This window comes from Phocoena phocoena, chromosome 12 (assembly GCF_963924675.1).
Source record: "Phocoena phocoena chromosome 12, mPhoPho1.1, whole genome shotgun sequence".
Classification (NCBI taxonomy): Eukaryota; Metazoa; Chordata; class Mammalia; order Artiodactyla; family Phocoenidae; genus Phocoena; species Phocoena phocoena.
In genome coordinates this window covers 35,928,508-35,953,460 of record NC_089230.1, presented here as the reverse complement: position 1 = coordinate 35,953,460, position 24,953 = coordinate 35,928,508, and the positions used below count along the sequence as shown (strand labels likewise).

The 24,953-nt window shown below is 38.6% G+C and overlaps 1 protein-coding gene across 1 annotated transcript in view; it reads left to right on the top strand.

The window, feature by feature from the left end:
• NCOA7 (nuclear receptor coactivator 7) overlaps positions 1-24,953 on the top strand; it is a 149,573-nt gene that overhangs the window by 48,889 nt on the left and 75,731 nt on the right. The window contains exon 4 of the mRNA XM_065889246.1: positions 22,442-22,662. Coding sequence (XP_065745318.1) covers positions 22,442-22,662 — 221 coding nt within the window. The remainder of the gene's footprint in view (positions 1-22,441; positions 22,663-24,953) is intronic.

Genomic DNA, 24,953 nt, shown 5'->3' with positions numbered 1-24,953 from the left:
TCAGCCCATCTCCTTAGCCTTGAGAGTAGCACTGCCCTCTGGGTCTGTGCTTCAGGGCAGTGAAAACCAGCGACCTGAGCTGGGGAGGCACTATTGATTTCCTTCTTAGGAGCCCTGGGCTGTGTTTCTGCTGCATTTGTGCAATGGGGCCATCATCACGTGTGTATGGCAGAGGGAATAACTGGAGGTAAGGGGCCTGAGGAAGATCAGCTTCTCACAAATCCTCATCTCAGAATAGTGAAGTCCCTCCCTGGCTGTCCAGTGGTTAACACTTTGCCTTCCAATGCAGGGGGTGCGGGTTCCATCCCTGGTCAGGGAGCTAAGATCCCACATGCCTCACGGCCAAAAAAACCAAAACATAAAACAGAAGCAATATTGTAACAAATTCAATAAAGACTTAAAAAAAAAATAGTGAAGTCCCCTACTTTCCTTGTACTGACTTTAGTTTGGGGCAGATAATTTGGCTTTCCCACCTCTGCAAGACTCTAGGTCACCACACCTTAGCCGCAAACAAAGGTTTTCTCTTCGTGAAATTGTATTTTCATCTGGCTCTACTTTCAGCAGATCAGTTACAGCCCAAACTTGTCTCTTTTTGGAAGACATTACTGAAGGCTAAATAAGTAGACAGTTTACTCTAGAATCCTAAAAATTCTCCTAAGTCCCCTAATAATGCAGTCCTGATGGACACATGATCTAGTTTTAGCATACAGCATCCATTTTATTGTCACATGACAAAAATGGCGAACTTCCCAGTTGCTATCCAACCCCAGCTCAGACAGTCCACATTTTGGGGTCACTCACATGTAAATTTACACAATAGTCTGAACTCTCTTTTTGAGGGGTGGGTGGTGTCAAGTAACAGAAAACAGATCAAACCAGCTTAGGGGGAAAGGAGTTGGGGGGTTTACTGGCACCCATAAGTTAAAAAGTCCTGAGATAGATTTTAGATTTGACATAAAGAATACCTTGATTTGGGGCCCAAATAACGTTGTCATGACTCAGTTTCTCTGTATATAAGTTCTTCCATTCTTTTGTCTTCCTTCCCAGGATTTACTTGATAAACACTGACAACACAGGATCTCCCCTGTGCAACAGTAGGCAAAGTGAGTGTGTTACCTGTAGTTCACGTGAGTCCGGAGGTTCACTCTGATTGGACCAGCTTCGATCATGTGCTGGTTCTGAGCAGCTGTGCACGAGGAGCTTCAGTGCTTTGATTGGCCTGGGTTAAATACAGTTGACCCTTGACCAACACAGGAGTTATGGGCGCTAACCTTCCATATAGTCAAAAACCCACATATAATTTATAGTTGGCTCTCCATATCTGCAGTTCTGATGTGTCCATGGTTCTGCATCCACAGATTCAACCAGCCTCAGATCATGTAGTACTGTAGTGTTACCTCTTGAAAACAATCCCCACGTAAGTGGACCTGTGCAGTTCAAACTTAATATTGTTCAAGGACCACCTGTGTTTTTCATCCCTGGAGCTGGGGTGGAACCCTACCCAGATATGGTATTAAAAGTGGGGGAAGGGTATATTTATTGAAAATTGGTCCTTGATGGCAAAAACAAGGAGGAACAGATTGTAGGGAGGTCAACAAAAGTCTACTACAATTATCTATAGTGTATCAGATACTGAACTAGGCACTGGAGTTGAGTTTTAAAAAGAAGAATGATGTATGTTGTGTCTTGGTGAATTTCTAGGCACTGGAGTGTTTGGAAAGAGTCTGTAAATATAATTGTTAATCCCATCACTGGATAGATAATTCAGTGAGATGACTTTTAAGGAGCTTTCCTACCTGAAATTTTATGATTTGTGCTTCTTGGAAAACAAGATGGAAAAGATAAGTTTTGTATTAGCTTAGGTAATTATTTTATCATTTTAAATTATTATTATTTTACCATTTTAGAATCTTTAATATTGTGACAGCTTTATGTAGAATTCTGAAAACTCAATTTAGTGCTTTAACATCACAAGTCCCCTAAAACAATATCTGAATATAGAGGGATTAATATATATTGATGAAGAACTCCTTATTTTTTTTGTGTATAATAGATTTACTAAGGATATAATAGTTGATAAATGCTGAATTTTAGTTTTTGCCCGTGTTGCTGTGAAATTGTAATGTGTAATACATGGGTTAAATATTGAGCCTTGCTTTTTACTGATTGGGGCTTCTTTGTGCTAATCCATATAAACAGCAATGAAACTTTCCTTTGTTTGACTTTCATTTGAACTGCAACTAGTATACTCCCTGCAGAGCGTCTCAGTGATAGTTAAAAACATATTTATTTTCCCTCATCTTATGAAATATTGTTATCATTATATTTTGGTTTTGTTCAGAAGCTTCTTCAATCTCAGCCAGAATAAAGTCCAGCTGAGTTTTCTTATGGCCTAACACAGGAACATGGAAATCCACAGGAAATTTGGATGACTATTATTCCAATATTATAAAGGTGTAAAAGAGTTCCATAATGTGTACGGAAATTAAAAGGAATTTCTCAGATCAGAACAATGAAAACTACATAAACAAATGCAAATCTATATGAAATTACCTTGCCTTTTATCAACTACTATTAAAAAATCAAAAAGAAAATGTAATAAAATCAAAGTGAAAGTTTCTTGGTAAAGACTGCTCTTGTAGAAGGTGGTTTGATTACTCAGTTAATGGCATATAATGAATTTTGTTTCCATGTGCCAAGTGACATATTAAGTATGAAGAAGAGTTAATGATGGAAAAGTCCAGTTCTCTTTATCTGGGGAAGTGGGCAGGTGTTTGAGTGATGAGGGAGTTGTTAGGTTTCAGGGTAGTTGTCCCCCTCAGAGCACCTTATATTCTTTAAATTAGTGTATTGGTTTTGGGCAGAGTTTGATTTCTGTCATTGTAAGGGTATCAAGCAACTTCACTGTGGTATTAGTCCCTTTTAGTCTATGTGACATGCTGGGATTCAAGGATTTTAATGATTTGTGGAAGTTGACATAGATAACTTATAATTAGCCTGCTTTATCATTGCAGCACTGAAGTTTGTTTATTTCTTATCTGTTCATTCATTCATTCATGCCCCATCTTATTCCATAGAGATTTGAGGCACCTTACAAAAACTACATTTATGTAACCCGTATATATAAGCACACTTGTTGTGGTCCAGTCCCGGCATTAAGTCATATTCAAAGAAATAAGTATGACAGTGAAAATAATTGAAAATAATTCAAATACTTACTTCACCTCTCAGAAAACATCCAAAAGGGGAGTAAATGCATTATATGTAATAGAACTTTTAAAAAATCCTCTTTGCCCATCTCTCTGAACTTTTACATGGCTGTCAGCTATCTCCCCAAACTTTCTCTGTCTTGAAACCTACACAAAGGGTCTCCTCAAATCCAGTCAGTCCTTACCTTTCTCCTTCTTTCCACCTTCACTTTTAGGTATTTTTCTTCTTTTTAAAAAAAAATTAATCTATTTGTTTTTATTTATTTATTTTTGGCTGCATTGGGTCTTTGTTGCTGCATGCGGGCTTTCTCTAGCTGCAGCGAGCGGGGGCCACTCTTCGTTGCAGTGCGTGGGCCTCTCATTGTGGTGATTTCTCTTGCTGCGGAGCATGGGCTCTAGGCGCACGGGCTTCAGTAGTTGTGGCACACAGGCTCAGCAGTTGCGGCTCGTGGGCTCTAGAGCACAGGCTCAGTAGTTGTGGCGCGCGGGTCTAGTTGCTCTGCGGCATGTGGGGTCCTCCTGGACCAGGGCTCGAACCCATGTCCCCTGCATTGGCAGGCAGATTCCTAACCACTGCGCCACCAGGGAAGTCCTGGTATCTTTTCTTCTATTTCCTCTCTCATTGTATATTCTTCTCCACTTCTCTCCTCCTGCTAATTTATTTCTCACATTTGTGTCAATAAGCCCAGAACCAGGGAAAGGGGAAAAAGCTGAGAATCAAACCCAGAGTTTCCCTTAGGAGGTAGCACAAGGAGTGAGGTTGTGATTATCCACATATTCATATATTTTCTCTGTGTTACCCTTAAAAAAAAAAAATTGTAAAATACTAATTAAAAACTGAAAGTCCAGGCTAGGGAACATATAAATTGAGATGAAAAATAGAACACTAAATGGCCTGTTATTAGTTGTGTAGTTGACTCAGAATTACAGTTGACCATAGAACAACATGGGTTTTAACTGCTCAGTCCCTCAGTCCACTTATATGCAGATTTTTTTTTTTCCCAATAAATACAGTCAGCTTTCTGAATCTGCAGATTCTGCATCCCTGGATTCACCCAACTGTGGATCAAAAGCTTAATATAGGATCCGGGGTTGGTTGAAGCCATGGATGCAGAACTAGCCGATATGGAGGGCCGACTATGGGACTTGAACATCCATGAATTTTGGTATCTGGCTGCAGGTCCTAAACCAATCCCCCATGTATACCGAGGGATGACTACTTCATGGTTAGTGATATAAAGGGACTCCTTTCCATAGTTCTCCCTAATCATGAGTGGAGCACACCAGTTCCCCAGGTGACAAAGCCCTTAATTCTGAAATTACATAGGATTCACGTCCTAGATAAAAGGAACACTAAAAATTTAGTGGTGGTGTCTTTAACATCCATAAGAGCAATTTACTGCAGTTACTATGAGTGAAAAGAGAGGATATGAAGCCAAAACATGACTTAAAGACATTCTGCAGTAGGCCAACACAGTATAGTCCAGGACTGCAGCTTCCTGATGATCTGAATTGACCTAAGAATAAAACTTTATGTTGTCTGTAGCAAAAAATGCAAACAGTGACCTTAGGAACCAAAGCAGTGATGTAAATGAGTGGATGCTACGTGGTAGCTGTCAGCCTTGGGCGTGGAGGTGCTGCATGGATGGAAGAGACTGGTGACTGCACGGCACACGCCCTCTCAGAGGAGGGAGGCTGCTCTCGCTCTGCTCCATCCTGTTTCACCATGTGGGGCTCTAGTCCAGTGCTATGTGTCTTCTAATTCTTCAAGGTCAGCCTGAAATCTGGATTTTAATGTAAAATGTCCCCATTTTAAATGCTCACCATTAGGTCATTTGGATTTTTAGAAAGTGCTTGTGGGCCAAGCAAGACTTGCCAGCAGGTGATCAATCATTCAACTATCATCAGAGGAAGGGGGAGCCTGCATGTTTTTCACACGAGTCTTTATCAATCTCACCTCCATCTTCTCTGCTGTGCTCAAGGTTGGTTCTTTGGCAAAGTCTAGCATCTGGTATTCTTGGATTCTCCAATACCAGCTGGGTGTCCAACCATTCAATTCAATTCTCACACTAACAGCTCTGAGTAAGTGTCAGACTACGCAGGTTTAAGGGCTCAGTTTCTCAAGACTGCCCTCACCCCAGATGCTCCTTGTAAGTTCCACATCCCGAGTCAACCCGTACATACAGCCAACTTGGCTATGAATTTGGTTCCCATGATCCCCTACTCATTCACTGGAATGACTCACAGGACTTAGGAAAACACTTTATTTACATTTACGAGTTTATTATAAAGGTTATAACTCAGGAACAGCCCAATGGAAGAGAAGCATAGGGCAAAGTATGTGGGTGGGGAGAACAGAGCTTCCATGTGCTCTCTGGGTGTGCCACCCTCCTAGAACATTGATTTGTTCACCAACCCTGGAAGTTCTCTGAACTCTGTCATTTAAGGGCTTTCACGGAGGTTTCACGGGGTAGGCACGATTGATTGAATCATTGGCCATTGGTGATTGAAGTGAATCTCTAGCCCCTCCCCTCTGTCCCCTCTCTCAAGGTCTAGGGGTGGGGCTGAAAGTTCCAAGCTTCTAATCAAGCCTTGGTGTTTCTGGTGACCAACCCCTATCTTGAAGCTATCCAGGCCCCCTCACTCCCTACCCCTCCTCCCCACACATACCAGAGTCATCTCATTAGTATACAGAGACATTCTCATCACTCAGGAGACACCAAATGTTCTGGGAACTCTGTGCCAGAAACCAAAGGAAGAAAAAGATCAAATATTTTTTATTAAACCACCGGTGTTTATTTTGGTTGGTTACAAGCAAACTAGCATACTTGAGAGACAGCCACTGATGAGGTTTTTTGAAGACCCTGACCAAGACTGCTGTGTGGTTGGAAGATCATCACCCTAGAGATGGACCCTCAGATACATGAAAGCAAGGCCAGAATTTTTCTTCCAAAATCTATGTTTGGTTCACCCTTATACACAAATGAATTACCCCAGAGTTCTACACTAATTTCAGTAGGGAAAAATTTCAAAGTAGGTATTACTAGTCTCCCATTCCCTGAATTTTACTTTTGAGCAATGTCACTTTCCAAGGACATGACCAGTATATATTAATTGGAAGAAATACATCTACATACTGGATGTAAGCCAACTAAATTATGGGCCTCTGCCAAAATAATTCAAAAAATGTCATGCCTGATATAAGGTTATTCTTTCTGAAAGTACCTATAATGATAGGAGGAGTTAAGATCCTGTGTCTAGTTTATGACATTGAAATAACATTATCATAAAAGGATATGTGTGTGTCTAACTTGTTTAAAAGCAGTTAAGGGCTTCCCTGGTGGCGCAGTGGTTGAGAGTCCGCCTGCCGATGCAGAGGAAATGGGTTTGTGCCCCGGTCCGGGAAGATCCCACATGCTGTGGAGTGGCTGGGCCCGTGAGCCATGGCCGCTGAGCCTGCGCGTCCGGAGCCTGTGCTCCTCAACGGGAGAAGCCACAACAGTGAGAGGCCTGCGTACTGCAAAAAAAAAAAAAAAAAAAAAAAACAGTTAAAAATTATTAGAATATATTTTAAAAGTTGGAAGGGTGAGAGAAGTTGAGTTAGAGCATATTATAATATTATGCCGCTCATAACTGTTTTCTGTAAGTAAGCCATTTCTGCTGATCGTAAGTGTTGTGTTTCACTCACTAGGCCTTCAGGAAACTGTTAATTTATATACTAAACTGATTTCTTTTCAGGATTGTCTTTTTTCAGCCTTATTTTTCTCCATGTTTCTATAGTTTAAGCAGTTAACAGGGACCTAGGTTAAAATCTGAGAACAAGATCCCTGGCATCTTCGTATTTCAGCTTGAAAATTTTCAGAGTAGTATTCTTTAATTAGTTGCTTGTTTTGCTTAAATGGCTTCAATAAATCAAAATTTTCTGTTTCTCCATAAGAATTGTGTCCCTGAAATATGTTGCTGTTATGCTGAGATGTATATGTCATTGAAATATATATCCCAATGCTCTTTTCTGTAAATGTCACTGGGGAGTCTGAGCATATGATTCATTCTGAGTAAAAGATATTTTAAAAAATAGTTAACTGACTTAAAACAAAAAGATTTCTGGGCATGCTAAGGGGCTCTAGTAAAAGAAAAAAAAGTACTTGGAGGACTTCTTGGCTTTGGTCATAAAGAATGAATACCTGTTTTCAGTGAAGATTAAAGAAATCAGATATGAAAATGAGATGAACTCCTTAGAAATCCTGCCTGTTAAAAATTTTCCTTCCAATATCTCCACCTCCAAGAGGCTGTTTTGCAGTCACCCAACATAAAATGAGAGCTCGTGTTTGTGGTATTTTCATTACACCTTTAGATTTCAAGATGGTCCTGAGTAAACTTTTTGTTTTCTCTTGAGAAATATTTGCTTACTGCTGGTCACTGACAGGAGTGAACTTTTTCAAGTAACGTAGACAACACATTGCATAGATGCAGAAATGATATAGACATGGGAAACTAAGACACTACAGTGATATGCTGCTCAGTTTACAATTATTTGTGACGCAAAAGCTAATGTAGCCAGTGTGGTAGACTGAATAATGACCCCCAAAGATATCCAGCTTCTAATCCTTAGACCTGGGAGTGTTACCTTCTCTGGCTAAAAGACCTTGAAGATAAGATTAGGTTAAGGCTCTTGAGATGGGGAGATTATTCTGGATTATCTGGGTTGGCTTCTGGATGCAATCTCAGTTTTCACATAAGAAGGAGGCAGAGGGAGATTTGACTGCAGAGAAGAATGTGTGATAGTGAAACAAGAAACTGTGCTGCTGGCTTTGAAGATGGGAGAAGGGGCCACAAGGGATACAACTCTAGCAGCTGGAGAAGGCAAGGAAAGAGTGTCTGCAGGTAGTGTGGCCCCGTGACTGAGTTTGGACTTCTGACCTTCAGAACTGTAAGAGAATACGTGTGTGTTGTTTTAAACTACCAAGTTTGTGGTAATTCGTGACAGCAGCCATAGGAAGCTAATACAGCTAGTTGATTTGATGATATTAAGTTAAATAAACTACATACATAATACCATTATAAAGCAAAAGGGAATTTTAAAACTGCCAAATACGTAGTCATTTCTTAACATTTCTGTTTGCAGATTTTGGTTAATTTCTGTATTGCTGTGTTTACCAGCTTATTCTTGACTGATAAGCAGTAAAATTCCTATATTTAAATATTATATTATATTATATTTACAGGACTTTGCCAGTTACTCTTAGCAGAATGCAATTCTCTTATCTCCCAGAGCAAGTTCCCTTTTCTGGTTCCCTTTCTCAGTTTATGGCTGAGGTATATATTGCTGTTGTCCGTATGTACTATTGATTCCCATGTAACTTTTCAGGTTGTGACTCAGCATCCTGATTTTTGGAAAAGGGAACCAGACTCCCACAGGGGCACTCTATATATGCAACAAAAGCGTGTCTTGTTTCGTAAATACAAGGCAAACATTCTACACAGTAGGCATCCATTTTGTGGCAGTACCATTGTCATCCTGGTACTGGGGGGAGCGTGTAAGTTCCTCTGAAATGTCCCTTATGAAGCCACCCCCCCCCCTACCAAGCCTTCTCTGAAAGTGTGACAATTTGTTTATGTCCACTCCTGGCACCTGCACTTTGATTACCAGAGTCCCCTCAGATCTGCTGATTCCACCACTGTTATAATAGCACAAAGAAATCCTACAAAAGGGAAAATTTTGTGGTGTGTCCCTGATTGGCATTCTGTTTAGCAGTTTTTATAGGAATGCAGTTGTTTCTTGAGGCCAAGGGAAATTCTGTTACCTGTGTTCATCTGGATGGCTGTATTGCTGGTTAGTGAACTCAAAGCCAAAGGATTTCATTTTCTAACTGTGTTGGTTCTATGGAACCAGAGTTTTTCCATTTGAACTGATGAATTCTCCTGGGGGAGAGGGGGATTTCATGATCAAAATTAGACTAAATGAAAAAAATGAATGCACATTTCAAAGGGTGGCACTAGAATCAGGTACATCTACAGATTTTCCCAGGGGTTACTCCTGAACTTTTTGGTTTTATTTGATCATAATTCCAAGAGAGAATTTTCATTAGGTGAGTGTTTTGTTTCGTTTTGTTTTTCAATGATTCCCCTCCCTGCCCCCGGCTTGAAGTTTGATTTTATTTGGCATTTATCCCAGTTGGGAATTTGCAGTGGAAACGGAAAACTGACCTTCCATTTGTGAAATCACAAAATGAAATGGAACACCAGAAGTGATGTTCTCCTAGAAATAATAAATAGCTTTGTGCTGGTGTCTAAATTCATAGCACAGTTAACTAAAGTTAATATTTATGTACAGTGAGAAGAATAATGTCTGGAATCTCTCAGACATCTTCTTTGTTGTGTTATACGCTTTTTATATGTTACCTCATTTTCTTGGATCTTGAGAGATCCCCAAGTAGTGACAACAACAGTGGCACAACCAAGTAGGAACATCTGGTTATTGAGCTCTTACTGGGAGCCAGGCACAGGCTGAGTTTAATAGTACAGGTAAGCTGTCCGTGTACTACTTAGTTTAATCATCAGAAAACCCCATCTGAGGCCGTTGTTTCCCTTTCACAGATAAGGAACCCGAGTTGAGATTTAGTAACTTGCCTGAAGATGCATACCTAATAAAGAATAATGAGGGTCCAAACGCAGACGTTTCTGGCTCACAGGCCGAACTTATTCTGTGGCAACACCCATTCCCCTGAGTCTGGAAATGGCAAGAGTCTGGTTTAGGCAACCGGGGAAAAAACAGCCAAGACTCTGAAGGTCAGAACGGTACAACGACAAGGTTGCAGTGGAACAGCCGAGATCAAGAACTAAGAGAAGGTCCCCTGAGGGCCACAGACCAGCTCCACCTTGATAAAGAAGGGGATTGGGGTTGCAGTGTAGCAATTTACTGTGATAGCTGGATTCAGAAAAAAGAATATACCTCTGAATGAGATTCAGCAAAATGTTGTCATAGCTATAGACGCTTAGTGTTTAAAATGTATTTGCCTTATAATTACAAAATTAATATATATGCTTGCTGTATAAAAAAATTCAACACCAAATTATGTAAGTGGCAAGTAAAAGTTACCCCTCTTCTCTCTTTCCCCATTGACCAACCATTTTCCCGTACCTATATATCTAACCTATGTACATATATAGCTAAATGGAATAGGTGTTGGTCTTGGAGGGTTTTCTTTTCTTTTTTGTTTTATTTCACAAAAATAGGGTCATACTATAATACTGTTCTATAACTTTTTAAATGAAATAATATTACATCTACATCTTTTATGTTAATACTCTTATTTCCGTACAGAAGCAATTTTGAGGAGAAATATTTGTATTAAAGAAGACTGTATTGGGGGGTGGGTGAAATGGGCGAAGGTGGTCAAAAGACACAAATATCTAGTTATAAAATAAGTTCTGGGGATATAATGTACAGCATGGTGACTATAGTTAATAATACTGTATTGTATATTTGCAAGTTACTAAGAGAGTAGATCTTAAAAGTTCTTATCACAAGAAAAAAAAATTTGTGGCTATGTGTGGTGATGGATGTTAACTAGACTTACTATGGTGGTCATTTCATAATATATACATATATTGAGTCACTATGTTGTACACCTGAAGCTAATATAATATGTCAATTATATTCCAATAAAAAATATGCAAGGCTATTACATGCAGTTTGGGAGGTCACAACTTGGACCTGACCTGCTTGAATACTTCCAGTGACGGGGAGTTCCCTTCTTGGTGAAACAGCCAGTTCCACTATTGGATTGCTCTGTTAGAAAGTTATATTGAACTAATGTTTATTTTTTTGTGACTTCCTCTTGCTCATTAATATGTTCCACAGACCAAATCTCATCCCCTCTTTTTTTTTTTTTTTTTTTTTTTTTTTTTTTTTTTTGCGGTACACGGGCCTCTCACTGCTGTGGCCTCTCCCGTTGCGGAGCACAGGCTCCATACGCGCAGGCTCAGTGGCCATGGCTCACGGGCCCAGCCGCTCCGAGGCATGCGGGATCCTCCCAGACCTGGGCACGAACCCGCGTCCCCTGCATCGGCAGGCGGACTCTCAACCACTGCGCCACCAGGGAAGCCCTCATCCCCTCTTTACCTGTAACTGGATGAAATGAGACACCAAGGGGTATGCTTAAGAAAATTAAAAAATGAAAAAACTTAAAAAAAAACGGTAAAAGAAAAAGAAGATTATATTGCCTCCATGGCTGCTCAGTTTTGACATTTTCTACTTTTCTTCATGGAGATATTAGCTCCAAATTGTAGAGCAGAGCTTCTTTGCCTTTTTTTTTTTTTTAAACATCCTTTGTATATGAAGGGTGTTCTTTCTTAACCTCTGGATTTTCCCAGGGCTGGAAGCTCTGCAGTGGAAGATGTAATCAGATGGGAGGGAGCACAGGAAAGTGCTCCCTTAGGAAGGTTTAGTTTGGATTTAAAAGGTTTTTTTTTTTTAACCTCAAAAATAGCTTTAGCACATTTCCTAAGCTCAGCCAACTTAGAGGCAGACAGGACCTTGAAAATCATATCAGCCTCTTGCTTTTGTTTATCTTAGAAGTCCTGGAGAGTTTATCTTATTTCCAAAGAAGGTCACAACTGATTGTCAGACAGCCAAGCCCAGAACCTCTTTCCTTCCTGTGAGCATGTTCTCCATTGAAGCCTACCAGGTTGCCAAACCATTCTCCCTCAAATAGTTCAGAGAATTTCCAAAGTCCAGTGGATTTTATTTTAAAATCAAGGTATATATATGCCATAACACCTTTAGGAGAGATCCTGGAGGCCCTGTGGCCATTGTGAATTCCTGTTCCACAACTTAACCAAGCCCTGTGACCTTGCAAAGTCGCCCTAATTTTTCTCAGACTTCCATTTCTTATCTGTAAGATAAGATTGCCTACCTCCTTGGCCTTTTGTGAGGATAGGATAATATTTATAGAGTACATAACACAGTGCCTGGTTCATTAGTCAACTCAATAGTAGTTGCTGTTAGAAGAAAGCTCTTTCAAACTTTTTGTAATAATCTTTTTTAAAAAGTAAAGCTCAATTTTAAAAATGTGACAATATATGTGTTAAATTATTGTAGGAAGGAGACTTCAAAGACTAAATACTTAAAAAAATTTTGGGGGGGGACTAGATGTTGTACATGGTTTAAGATCCAAAATATATAAAAGAGAAGCAGAAAGTAATTTTTCTTACTCTCTCTTTCCCCACAGCTACTACCTTTCTTTAGCTGGAAACTCACTTTACAAATTTTTTGTTACACCCTTGTAGACGTATTCTATGCACATACTCAATAAGCTTTAAATATGAAACGATTTCTGTCTTCAGTCTTTCCTCTAGTCTCTTGCTAATAGGGTTCTCTGTTGAGTCAGCTCTAGGTCAGCACTGTCCAGTACTGTCTGATGACAGAAGTGTTCTATACATGTGTTGTTCAACTTAGTTGAACCCACTAGCACATGTGTCTATTGAGTTCTTAAAATATGACTCTTGTAACTGAAGAACTGAATTAAAAATTTTTATTTAATTTTTATTACATTTAATAACCACAGGTGGCTAGTTAGTGGCTACCATATTAGACAGTGCTGTGCTAGATATTTATGTCTATGGCACTTTTTATAGAAACACATGGACCTCAAATTATGGAATTAAGGAAAGAGTCATAGAGAGCCACTAAGTTAATATTAATGAAAGAAGTCTATAGTTTAATATATTTTTAATTATATGTGGCTAATATATTTTCTTTTAAAGTATCTAGATAAGGAGATGAGAGTTTATTTTTGAGAACATGTTGCTAATCAAAGAAAGCTGTGAAATGGCCTGTTTGTAGGAGAGCAGATCTCAAACAAATAAGAATGTAACCTCATTTATCTATTTATTTTTTCAAGAAGTATTTATTGAATAGCTAATGTGTACCATGCACAGGCCCTGGGACTATGGCCTTAACAGAACCTAAACAAATCCCTTCCCTCATGAAGCTTTCACTCTAGTGCTAATGAAAACATCCTCTCTGCATTTGGTGCCTTTTTTTTTTTTTTAAACATCTTTATTGGGGTATAATTGCTTTACAATGTTGTGTTAGTTTCTGCTTTATAACAAAGTGAATCAGTTATACATATACATATGTTCCCATATGTCTTCCCTCTTGCGTCTCCCTCCCTCCCACTCTCCCTATCCCACCCCTCCAGGCTGTCACAAAGCACCGAGCTAATATCCCTGTGCCATGCCGCTGCTTCCCACTAGCTATCTACCTTACTACGTTTGTTAGTGTGTATATGTCCATGACTCTCTCTCGCCCTGTCAAAGCTCACCCTTCCCCTGCCCCATATCCTCAAGTCCGTTCTCCAGTAGGTCTGCGTCTTTATTCCTGTCTTACCCCTAGGTTCTTCATGACATTTTTTCCCCTTAAATTCCATATATATGTGTTAGCATATGGTATTTGTCTTTTTCTTTCTGACTTACTTCACTCTGTATGACAGACTCTAGGTCTATCCATCTCATTACAAATAGCTCAATTTCATTTCTTTTTAAAGCTGAGTAATACTCCATTGTATATATGTGCCACATCTTCTTTATCCATTCATCCGATGATGGGCGCTTAGGTTGTTTCCATCTCCGGGCTATTGTAAATAGAGCTGCAATGAACATTTTGGTACATGACTCTTTTTGAATTTTGGTTTTCTCAGGGTATATGCCCAGTAGTGGGATTGCTGGGTCATATGGTAATTCTATTTGTAGTTTTTTAAGGAACCTCCATACTGTTCTCCATAGTGGCTGAACCAATTCACATTCCCACCAGCAGTGCAAGAGTGTTCCCTTTTCTCCACACCCTCTCCAGCATTTATTGTTTCTAGAGTTTTTGATGATGGCCATTCTGACTGGTGTGAGATGTTATCTCATTGTAGTTTTGATTTGCATTTCTCTAATGATTAATGATGTTGAGCATTCTTTCATGTGTTTGTTGGCAGTCTGTATATCTTCTTTGGAGAAATGTCTGTTTAGGTCTTCTGCCTATTTTTGGATTGGGTTGTTTGTTTTTTTGTTATTGAGCTGCATGAGCTGCTTATAAATTTTGGAGATTAATCCTTTGTCAGTTGCTTCATTTGCAAATATTTTCTCCCATTCTGAGGGTTGTCTTTTGGTCTTGATTATAGTTTCCTTTGCTGTGCAAAAGCTTTGAAGTTTCATTAGGTCCCATTTGTTTATTTTTGTTTTTATTTCCATTACTCTAGGAGGTGGGTCAGAAAGGATCTTGCTGTGATTTATGTCATAGAGTGTTCTGCCTATGTTTTCCTCTAAGAGTTTGATAGTTTCTGGCCTTACATTTAGGTCTTTAATCCATTTTGAGCTTATTTTTGTGTATGGTGTTAGGGAGTGATCTAATCTCATACTTTTACAGGTACCTGTCCAGTTTGCCCAGCACCATTTACTGAAGAGGCTGTCCTTTCTCCACTGTACATTCCTGCCACCTTTATCAAAGATAAGGTGTCCATATGTGCGTGGGTTTATCTCTGGGCTTTCTATCCTGTTCCATTGATCTGTCTTTCTGTTTTTGTGCCAGTACCATACTGTCTTGATTACTGTAGCTTTGTAGTATAGTCGGAAGTCAGGGAGCCTGATTCCTCCAGCTCCTTTTTTCGTTCTCAAGATTGCTTTGGCTATTCGGGGTCTTTTGTGTTTCCATACAAATTGCGAAATTTTTTGTTCTAGTTCTGTGAAAAATGCCAGTGGTAGTTTGATAGGGATTGCATTGAATCTGTAGATTGCTTTGGGTAGTAGAGTCATTTTCACAATGTTGATTCTTCCAATCCAAGAACATGGTATATCTCTCCATCTATTTGTATCATCTTTAATTTCTTTCCTCAGTGTCTTATAATTTTCTGCATACAGGTCTTTTGTCTCCTTAGGTAGGTTTATTCCTAGATATTTTATTCTTTTTGTTGCAATGGTAAATGGGAGTGTTTTCTTGATTTCACTTTCAGATTTTTCATCATTAGTATATAGGAATGCCAGAGATTTCTGTGCATTAATTTTGTATCCTGCTACTTTACCAGATTCATTGATTAGCTCTAGTAGTTTTCTGGTAGCATCTTTAGGATTCTCTATGTATAGTATCATGTCATCTGCAAACAGTGACAGCTTTACTTCTTCTTTTCCGATTTGGATTCCTTTTATTTCCTTTTCTTCTCTAATTGCTGTGGCTAAAACTTCCAAAACTATGTTGAATAAGAGTGGTGAGAGTGGGCAACTTTGTCTTGTTCCTGATCTTAGAGGAAATGGTTTCAGTTTTTCACCATTGAGGAGGATGTTTGCTGTGGGCTTGTCATATATGGCCTTTATTATATTGAGGAAAGTTCCCTCTATGCCTACTTTCTGCAGGGTTTTTATCATAAATGGGTGTTGAATTTTGTCGAAAGCTTTCTCTGCATCTATTGAGATGATCATATGGTTTTTCTCCTTCAATTTGTTAGTATGGTTTATCACATTGATAGATTTGCGTATATTGAAGAATCCTTGCATTCCTGGAATAAACCCCACTTGATCATGGTGTATGATCCTTTTAATGTGCTGTTGGATTCTGTTTGCTAGTATTTTTGTTGAGGATTTTTGCATCTATGTTCATCAGTGATATTGGCCTGTAGTTTTCTTTCTTTGTGATATCCTTGTCTGGTTTTGGTATCAAGGTGATGGTGGCCTCGTAGAAGGAATTTGGGAGTGTTCCTCCATCTGCTATATTTTGGAAGAGTTCGAGAAGGATAGGTGTTAGCTCTTCTCTAAACGTTTGATAGAATTCACCTGTGAAGCCATCTGGTCCTGGGCTTCTGTTTGTTGGAAGATTTTTAATCACAGTTTCAATTTCAGTGCTTGTGATTGGTCTGTTCATATTTTCTATTTCTTTCTGATTCAGTCTTGGCAGGTTGTGCATTTCTAAGAATTTGTCCATTTCTTCCAGATTGTCCATTTTATTGGCATAGAGTTGCTTGTAGTAATCTCTCATGATTTTTTTTATTTCTGCAGTGTCAGTTGTTACTTCTCCTTTTTCATTTCTAATTCTGCTGGTTTGAGTCTTCTCCCCTTTTTTCTTAATGAGTCTGACTAATGGTTTATCAATTCTGTTTATCTTCTCAAAGAACCAGCTTTTAGTTTTATTGATCTTTGCTATCGTTTGCTTCATTTCTTTTTCATTTATTTCTGATCTGATTTTTATGATTTCTTTCCTTCTGCTAGCTTTGGGGTTTTTTTATTCTTCTTTCTCTAATTGCTTGAGGTGCAAGGTTAGGTTGTTTATTCGAGATGTTTCCTGCTTCTTAAGGTGGGCTTGTATTGCTATAAACTTCCCCCTTAGAAGTGCTTTTGCTGCATCCCATAGGTTTTGGGTCGTTGTGTCTCCACTGTCATTTGTTTCTAGGTATTTTTTTATTTCCTCTTTGATTTCTTCAGTGATCACTTCATTATTAAGTAGTGTATTGTTTAGCCTCCATGTGTTTTTATTTTTTACAGATCTTTTCCTGTAATTGATATGTAGTCTCATGGCGTTGTGGTCAGAAAAGATACTTGATACAATTTCAGTTTTCTTAAATTTACCAAGGCTTGATTTGTGACCCAAGATATGATCTATCCTGGAGAATGTTCCATGAGCACTTGAGAAAAATGTGTATTCTGTTGTTTTTGGATGGAGTGTCCTATAAATATCAATTAAGTCCATCTTGTTTAATGTATCATTTAAAGCTTGTGTTTCCTTATTTATTTTCATTTTGGATGATCTGTCCATGGGTGAAAGTGGGGTGTTAAAGTCCCCTACTATGAATGTGTTACTGTCGATCTCCCTTTTTATGGCTGTTAGTATTTGCCTTATGTATTGAGGTGCTCCTATGTTGGGTGCATAAATATTTACAATTGTTATATCTTCTTCTTGGATCGATCCCTTGATCATTATGTAGTGTCCTTCTTTGTCTCTTTTAATAGTCCTTATTTTAAAGTCTATTTTGTCTGATATGAGAATTGCTACTCCAGCTTTCTTTTGGTTTCCATTTGCATGGAATATCTTTTTCCATCCCCTTACTTTCAGTCTGTATGTGTCTCTAGGTCTGAAGTGGGTCTCTTGTAGACAGCATATATAAGGGTCTTGTTTTTGTATCCATTCAGCCAATCTGTGTCTTTTGGTGGGAGCATTTAGTCCATTTACATTTAAGGTAATTATTGATATGTATGTTCCTATTCCCATTTTCTATATTGTTTTGGGTTCGTTATTATAGGTCTTTTCCTTCTCTTGTGTTTCTTGTCTAGAGAAGTTCCTTTAGCATTTGTTGTAAAGCTGGTTTGGTGGTGCTGAACTCTCTCAGCTTTTGCTTGTCTGTAAAGGTTTTAATTTCTCCATCAAATCTGAATGAGATCCTTGCTGGGTAGAGTAGTCTTGGTTGCAGATTTTTCTCCTTCATCACTTTCAGTATGTCCTGCCACTCCCTTCTGGCTTGTAGGGTTTCTGCTGAGAGATCAGCTGTTAACCTTATGGGGATTCCCTTGTGTGTTATTTGTTGTTTTTCCCTTGCTGCTTTTAATATGCTTTCTTTGTACTTAATTTTTGACAGTTTGATTAATATGTGTCTTGGCGTATTTCTCCTTGTATTTATCCTGTATGGGACTCTCTGTGCTTCCTGGACTTGATTAACTATTTCCTTTCCCATATTAGGGAAGTTTTCAACTATAATCTCTTCAAATATTTTCTCAGTCGCTTTCTTTTTCTCTTCTTCTTCTGGAACCCCTATAATTCGAATGTTGGTGCGTTTAATGTTGTCCCAGAGGTCTCTGAGACTGTCCTCAGTTCTTTTCACATTTGGTGCCTTTTTGTGTTACATTCCACTGGCGGTCAGCAAGCAACAGGGAAGACCTCTGCAGAGACAAAGAAAGGAACTTGCTCCAGGCCCTTGGCTTTGATGGCCGCCAGTGCTCTAAACTTATTTCCTTTAGTAAAGGAAAAAGCTTCATAGGAAAACAGTTTTCATTGAGCTACTAAAAAATGCTTTCTTTAGCAGTATCACGTTATTTATTTCTGTAGTCTGCTATCTCTGGATTAGGATACGGGTAGGGGAAAAAGTGAGGTGTGCATATGTCTTACAAGTGCACACAATTTTAATGTAAAAAGAGCCAAGAGATTCCAAAATAAGTCCTTTAGTATTCCTTTTTTTAAAATTGGAGTATTGTTAATTTACAATGTTGTGTTTCAAGTGTACAACAGATTCAGTTATACGTGCATACATATATATTCTTTTCCAGATTTTTTCCATTATAGGTTATTACAAGATATTGAGTATAGTTCCCTGTACAATACAGTAGGTCCTTGTTTATCTTATATAGTCCTTTAATATCCTTTATGGAAAGGCACATATAAGAAGCTCAGAATCACGATGGTGAGCCACACTGCCTCATTCGTCTGCTCTTGGGGAAGGTCTGACTAGTGTAATTGCCCCGACCTTTACATTTTCTCCCCCAAACAGTGATTGCCTCTTAGTGTTAGCATTTCATTTGATTTAAGTGTTATTTTTATTTTTCTGCATTTTCAAAATTTCCTAGTATGAACACATGTTATTTTCATAATAAAACAAAGAACAATAAATTATATTGTAAAAAAATTGTTCAGTCAGAGAGATGATGGAAGCCTGAAATCATTCCATGGGAGCAGAGACCAAGAAAAAGAGGTGTATTTGAGAGGGAGAGATTTAGGAAATAGAATTGACAGGGCTTGGTTACAGTAGTGAGAGGAGATTGTGTAATAAACACTTGTTTTATGAAATTGTGATCTATTTTTTAAAAAGACAAATGAGCATCACAAAAGTTTTTTGTTTTTTAGTTTTTTGGTTTTTTGGGGTTTTTTTTGGATTCACAGCAATCAAATGTTAAATATGTCTCACCATTTTCAATCACTCATCTGTTTAAGATGACTTGCCAGGTAATTTTTTTTTTTAATTAATTAATTTTGGTTGCATTGGGTCTTTGTTGCTCTGTGCGGGCTTTCTCTAGTTGCGGCGAGCGGGGGCTACTCTTTGTTGTGGTGCGCAGGCTTCTCACTGTGGTGGCTTCTCTTGTTGTGGAGCACGGGCTCTAGGTGTGCGGGCTTCAGTAGTTGTGGCACGCGGGCTCAGTAGTTGTGGCTCGCAGACTCTAGAGCGCAGGCTCAGTAGTTGTGGCGCACGGGCTTAGTTGCTCCGCAGCATGTGGGATCTTCCCGGACCAGGGCTCGAACCCATGTCCCCTGCATTGGCAGGTGGGTTCTTAACCACTGTGCCACCAGGGAAGCCCCAGGTAATTTTTTTAGTCCACCATATAAATGTGTACATTTGGGGCCATTAAAAAAGCTTTGGTGAAATAAAGGGAGTTTATTTTCTTATGTAACTTTTTGTTTCCAGTTATCTTAATTTAGTAATAAACCCTTTTGTGAGAATGTCTTAGAATGATACTCATTCGAAGAACAAAAGGGAAGGCTTGGGCTTCCCTGGTGGCGCAGTGGTTGAGAGTCCACCTGCCGATGCAGGGGATGCGGGTTCGTGCCCTGGTCCGGGAGGATACCACATGCCACGGAGCGGCTGGGCCCGTGAGCCATGGCCGCTGAGCCTGCTCGTACGGAGCCTGTGCTCCGCAACGGGAGAGGCTGCGACGGTGAGAGGCCCGCGTACCGCAAAAAAAAAAAAAGGGAAGGCTTAAAAGATAAAAGCCCTAAAAAGGAATGTTTGAAGAGCATTAACTATACCACATTTATCAGACTGGCAGTTATCCCCCCTTAGAAAAGTATTAACAATGTATTTCCATGCTTTGGGGAAGGATTTTACAGTGGGCTTCCAGAACTCACATCTGATTTCCAGTTACAAGATCAGAATGTTCCCCTCATATTGATAACCTCCAGAGAAACAAATTCTCATGAGTTCTCTAGTCAAAACAAAAGATGTAGCTGATTGTAAAATTACTGAAGTGTTAAATTGTACTCTGTCTTCTGTTAAACAAGTTTTGTATTGCTATTATCTAGCTTTTTTTTTTTTCCTTTCTGAAATAACAACTATGTTTGGCTATATGGGTTGACAATAATGGTCTGTGTGGAAAGGGGGGAAAATGAGTGAAACAATGTATCCCATTTTGTTATTTCCGCGTGTGAAAATCCCAGCCTCTAATGAGATGTCTCCGACAGTGCTGCTGTTCATCAAAACATGTGCCCTAGATCTGAGTGAATTTAATTATAGTGGGAACAGTGAAATAAGGACATTTGAATTAACTTACAGTAGAAAAATTCAGGAGATTAAGAAGCAGCAACATATCTCAGTCTGCATAGAACTAATTTTTGAAGTCTCTTTTCTCTCCTCCCTGGAAGGAATCATTTTGGGAAGTGGGCAGTAACGTTCACCTCAAGCATGTTTTTGTTAAACCAGTATATCAGAACAAGATCAGCATGTCCTTCTGGATACAGAGATCAGTTCTTTGCATAGACCTCCCAAAGCAAAGAGCTGATCTCTGTGTGATGTCCAGGTTACTGCATATTAATTTCAGCCTCATACAGAAATCTTGATCGAGAGAGAAATTGTTTTATTAGGAACATTATCTGACACACCTTTGCAAAGAGCCACCTACTCTTTTACCAGAAAAAAACAGTTTAAAATCTGAGGATAGAAAATAAAAACATGCTTCCTGGATATAATTCCTTTTTATGAATTTCCAATTTTTTTTAGTTTGTGTTCTTATTTGTTTTTTTTAACAAGTAAACCTAAAGAGAGAGCTAAGCTAAGAGATGGGCAATATATTCATTTATGACTTTTTTCCAGCTCTCCTTTCTCCTAGGCCATATACTCATTTATTAGCTAATGAAAATGTAAGAACTTGGCTGCTCAGTGAATAACAGCTTAGTTGAAATGTTTTGTTAGAACATGGTATGGTATCTTTATCTCAAAAGCTGAGTTTTTGAACTATAACATGAACTTTTTGAACTAAGCATGAACTATACCATGCTTAGTTCTCGTGTTCTATATAGTTCTATGATTGCATTTGGGTATATTCTCCTGTTTCTGTTGGTTTGTATTTTACTGTTGATACATATTTTTTCAATTGATCCTAATAAAAGACCCCATTAGATAGCTAAGCCTCAGTGAGGGACCTCTTTAGACTGTTAATTTTTCCAACATTACAGAGCAAATCAGCATAAAATCAAACCTTAGTCCCTGTTTGATCCTACAGTTATCTCCTTTTTCTCCCAAAACATTTCATCCATTGCCCAGCATCAAATTGTATAGATGCTCAAGAGAGCAAAGGAAATAGACATGTGTGTGAGAAAGCCAACTGTGCCTAGATAGAAGGGGGAAAATGGTCCTAATTTTAAAAATGTTTATATATGACCAGACTGCCACATATAGTAGAGGCCAAGGCCCTTATTCTTTACATTCTGGGGTGGTAAAAACATTCTTACGAAGGACTAGTGAGTACAGAGTGACACGTCAGTTAACCAGAGGGATACATCAACTGGAAAATATTTTGAGTTACTGGATTTCAGTGAATTATTATAAACTTCTGTTATACGTCTTTGACTTAGGAATGAAGACTTGAAAACATCAAATATGTTAACTAATGTATCAGTCAGCTATTATATTAGTAATCATAATAACTATATGTTTCATTGTGGCATTTTCTATCTCAGGAAATGCAGCTCTTTCTTCACTACTACTATCGTGTAAAGGAAAGGAATTACTCAGACCTGAACCAGTTCATACCTTGCCAAACCTTTCTACTCAGTGTGTGAGCCAATTATAAAGGATTTGTTTTTATAAATGTGCTTGCCCATCAGTCCAAAGGTACCCTTGAAACCAGAAACACTTTAAAAAAAATGTAACACACTAAACATGGCATTGTAGTAGGGTAGCTGCATATCTTGATTAAAAATACCCAACATTTTATAGCCTATAGAAGAATCTAGTATTTCCTCAGGTCTAAAGCATTTCCCAGTGATTTTTTTTGAGACATAAGTATGGAGGATATAAAATTGAGGAAAGGCCACAGATCTCCACATAAGAATTTTTAAATGATTAAAAAAGAAAAAAAAATAACAGGAAAGTGTAATTAACAGTAATATAAAGACTTTTCAATATCAGTTAATTAGTTTCTCAAAGACCAGTAGCATGAAATTAATATGATTTCTCTTAGCAAATTATTTCTCCAATGTTTTTCCTTTTTCTCATCCCTAGATTGAAAAAGAAAAAGCAAGCCAAACAAAATGCAGAGACAGCCTCAGCTATGGCTACAAGGACTCATCCTGGAAAAGAAGATGCTAGTACAGTCATTTTAGAACAAGACATGTGCAACATTGCTGTGGAAGAGGAATATATTACTGATGAGAAAAAAAAGAGAAAAAGTAATCAGTTAAAGGAGATCAGGCGTACAGAACTAAAGAGATATTATAGTATTGGTGAGTATTGGTGGCAACTTTGCAGTATTTTCATTTAAAAAATCTGTAATAGTTTTTAAAAAATAATTTGTAACTGGTCATAATATATAATAATAATAGTAACAGTTTATTGAGCAGCTACTATGTGTGTGTGTATATATATAATATATAATGTGTAAAGGGAATGACAATTATATAATAATTTATATTTATATAAATATATATAAATATTTTGTAAAGATATATATATATATAAAATATATATATAATCTTGTTTAAAGGGAATGACAACTGAATAATGTTGGTGTGTCTTGTTTAATTTTATGTTCCCAACATCTAACACAGTGTCTAGCACATTGTGTCTGCTCATAAATATTTATTAAATGAATGGTCACTTTTCTTGTATGAGAAATATTTTTCTTAATATTTATAGACATGTCCATAAAAATGTTGATAGAAATGCCTGCACTGTTTCCTAAGCAATAGGAAATGGAGGAGAAATGGCCTAGCATCCATTGGTTAAAAAAAAAAAAGACCACGATGATGATGACTTGAGAGTTGTAGCTGAGGGGAATCTTAAAATGAGTCCACAATATCATGTAGTTTCTGAGGATAGTCATTGCATCTAAAGCTGCATTAGCACAGGTCGCTTGTCTAGCACGATGGAGGTGATGATCCTGCTTTACTTTACCATCCATCTCATACCTACTGCTCCTATCACATGCAGGCCTGGAGTATATTCAAAAGAGAATGCAAAGGGACTTCCCTGGTGGTGCAGTGGTTAAGAATCCGCCTGCCAGTGCAGGGAACGTGGGTTCAAACCCTGGTCCAGGAGGATCCCACATGCCGCGGAGCAACTAAGCCCATGCACCACAACTACTGAGCCTGTGCTCTAGAGCCCACAAGCCACAACTACTGAGCCCACAAGCCACAACTACTGAAGCCTGTGTACCTAGAGCCCATGCTCCACAACAAGAGAAGCCACCATAATGAGAAGGTTGCGCACCACAACGAAGAGTAGCCCCCACTCGCAGCAACGAGGACCCAACGCAGCCAAAAAAAAAAAAAAAAGAGTGCAAAGAAAGGGAACCAGGAGATGAAACTTGATGTGGCACATGGGTTACAGTGTACTTGAGATTGCTAGGCTCAGAGACAGAAGACTGAGGTCTCTGAGAACAAACTGCAGTCCAGTATACGAAACCTGGGCTGGTAGCAGGCACTTGGTCCACAGGGTCCCAAACTTGGTCCCAGTGGATGCCAAAGTTACCGGGGGACAGATCTCGTCTCTGTGTTAATATAACTCTCTACTAGTGCTCATCAAAGATAAAGGTGGGCTGCCATTGGGATGGTTATAAATGAGGTTTTGCTGACCTTGCTCCAACAGAGGCAGATGAGGTATCTGCAGTGGAAAGCCTGTGGTTTGTAGTATTCCAGTGGGTTCCCGTGATTATGTCATATATTACATAGCTTCATGGATGCTTTTAATCTGAAGCCATTCAGCATTTTATAAAAAGCTGTAACTGTCAACCTATTGAAAGAGACTTCTGTGTGATTAATAAACTTCCTCTTAAAATTTTAAGTGTTGGGTATTATCCCTAAAAGGGAAAGAGGAGTAAGGAAAATTGCATTTCACATCTTTTACAGTGTACACATTGAACACTTGAAAATGTGTGGTTTTTACAGTTGTACAGTTTAAAATACTGTCGTTTCTCATGCTACTTTAAATGCTGCTGCTTAAGAAGTATTTTTAAATGGAGACATTTTGCTCTGTAGGGTTTCCCTGAAGGAGGTGGATAGAGTCCTCTCCATTGAGATTTCTTTTTTCATGATGCTTTGGGATAGATTTTTAACGTGCTGCGCTCTGTTGCATGTGTAACACTTTGAATGTGAAGCAATACCCTTCACTCTGCTCTTCACCTAACTAACTCTTACTAGACTTCACCAAATCCCCTCAGTCATCTTTTCTTCCAGGAAGCCCTCCCTGTCCCTAGACAGGTTAGACTTCCCTTCTGCATTGTCATCGTGGATTTATTTATCTGCTCTCCTGTTTACAGGTTGGACCCTGTATTATTAGCTTTGTATAGTATCTGAATTACAGGTGCTCTTTTAATGTGCATTGAGTGGGTGACATGTACATAGATGAATGAATACTGTGATTCGTTTGAGTTTCATGAAAATTCTGGAAGGATGTAGGCAACATTACAATAGTTGAGTCAGAATTATCCTGTGATTTTATTTGGTGACAGTTAAGTAAAGAGATGCCATTGTAGCTTTTCATTTTCTCTCGAGAATGGCAATGATAACAACGGTTT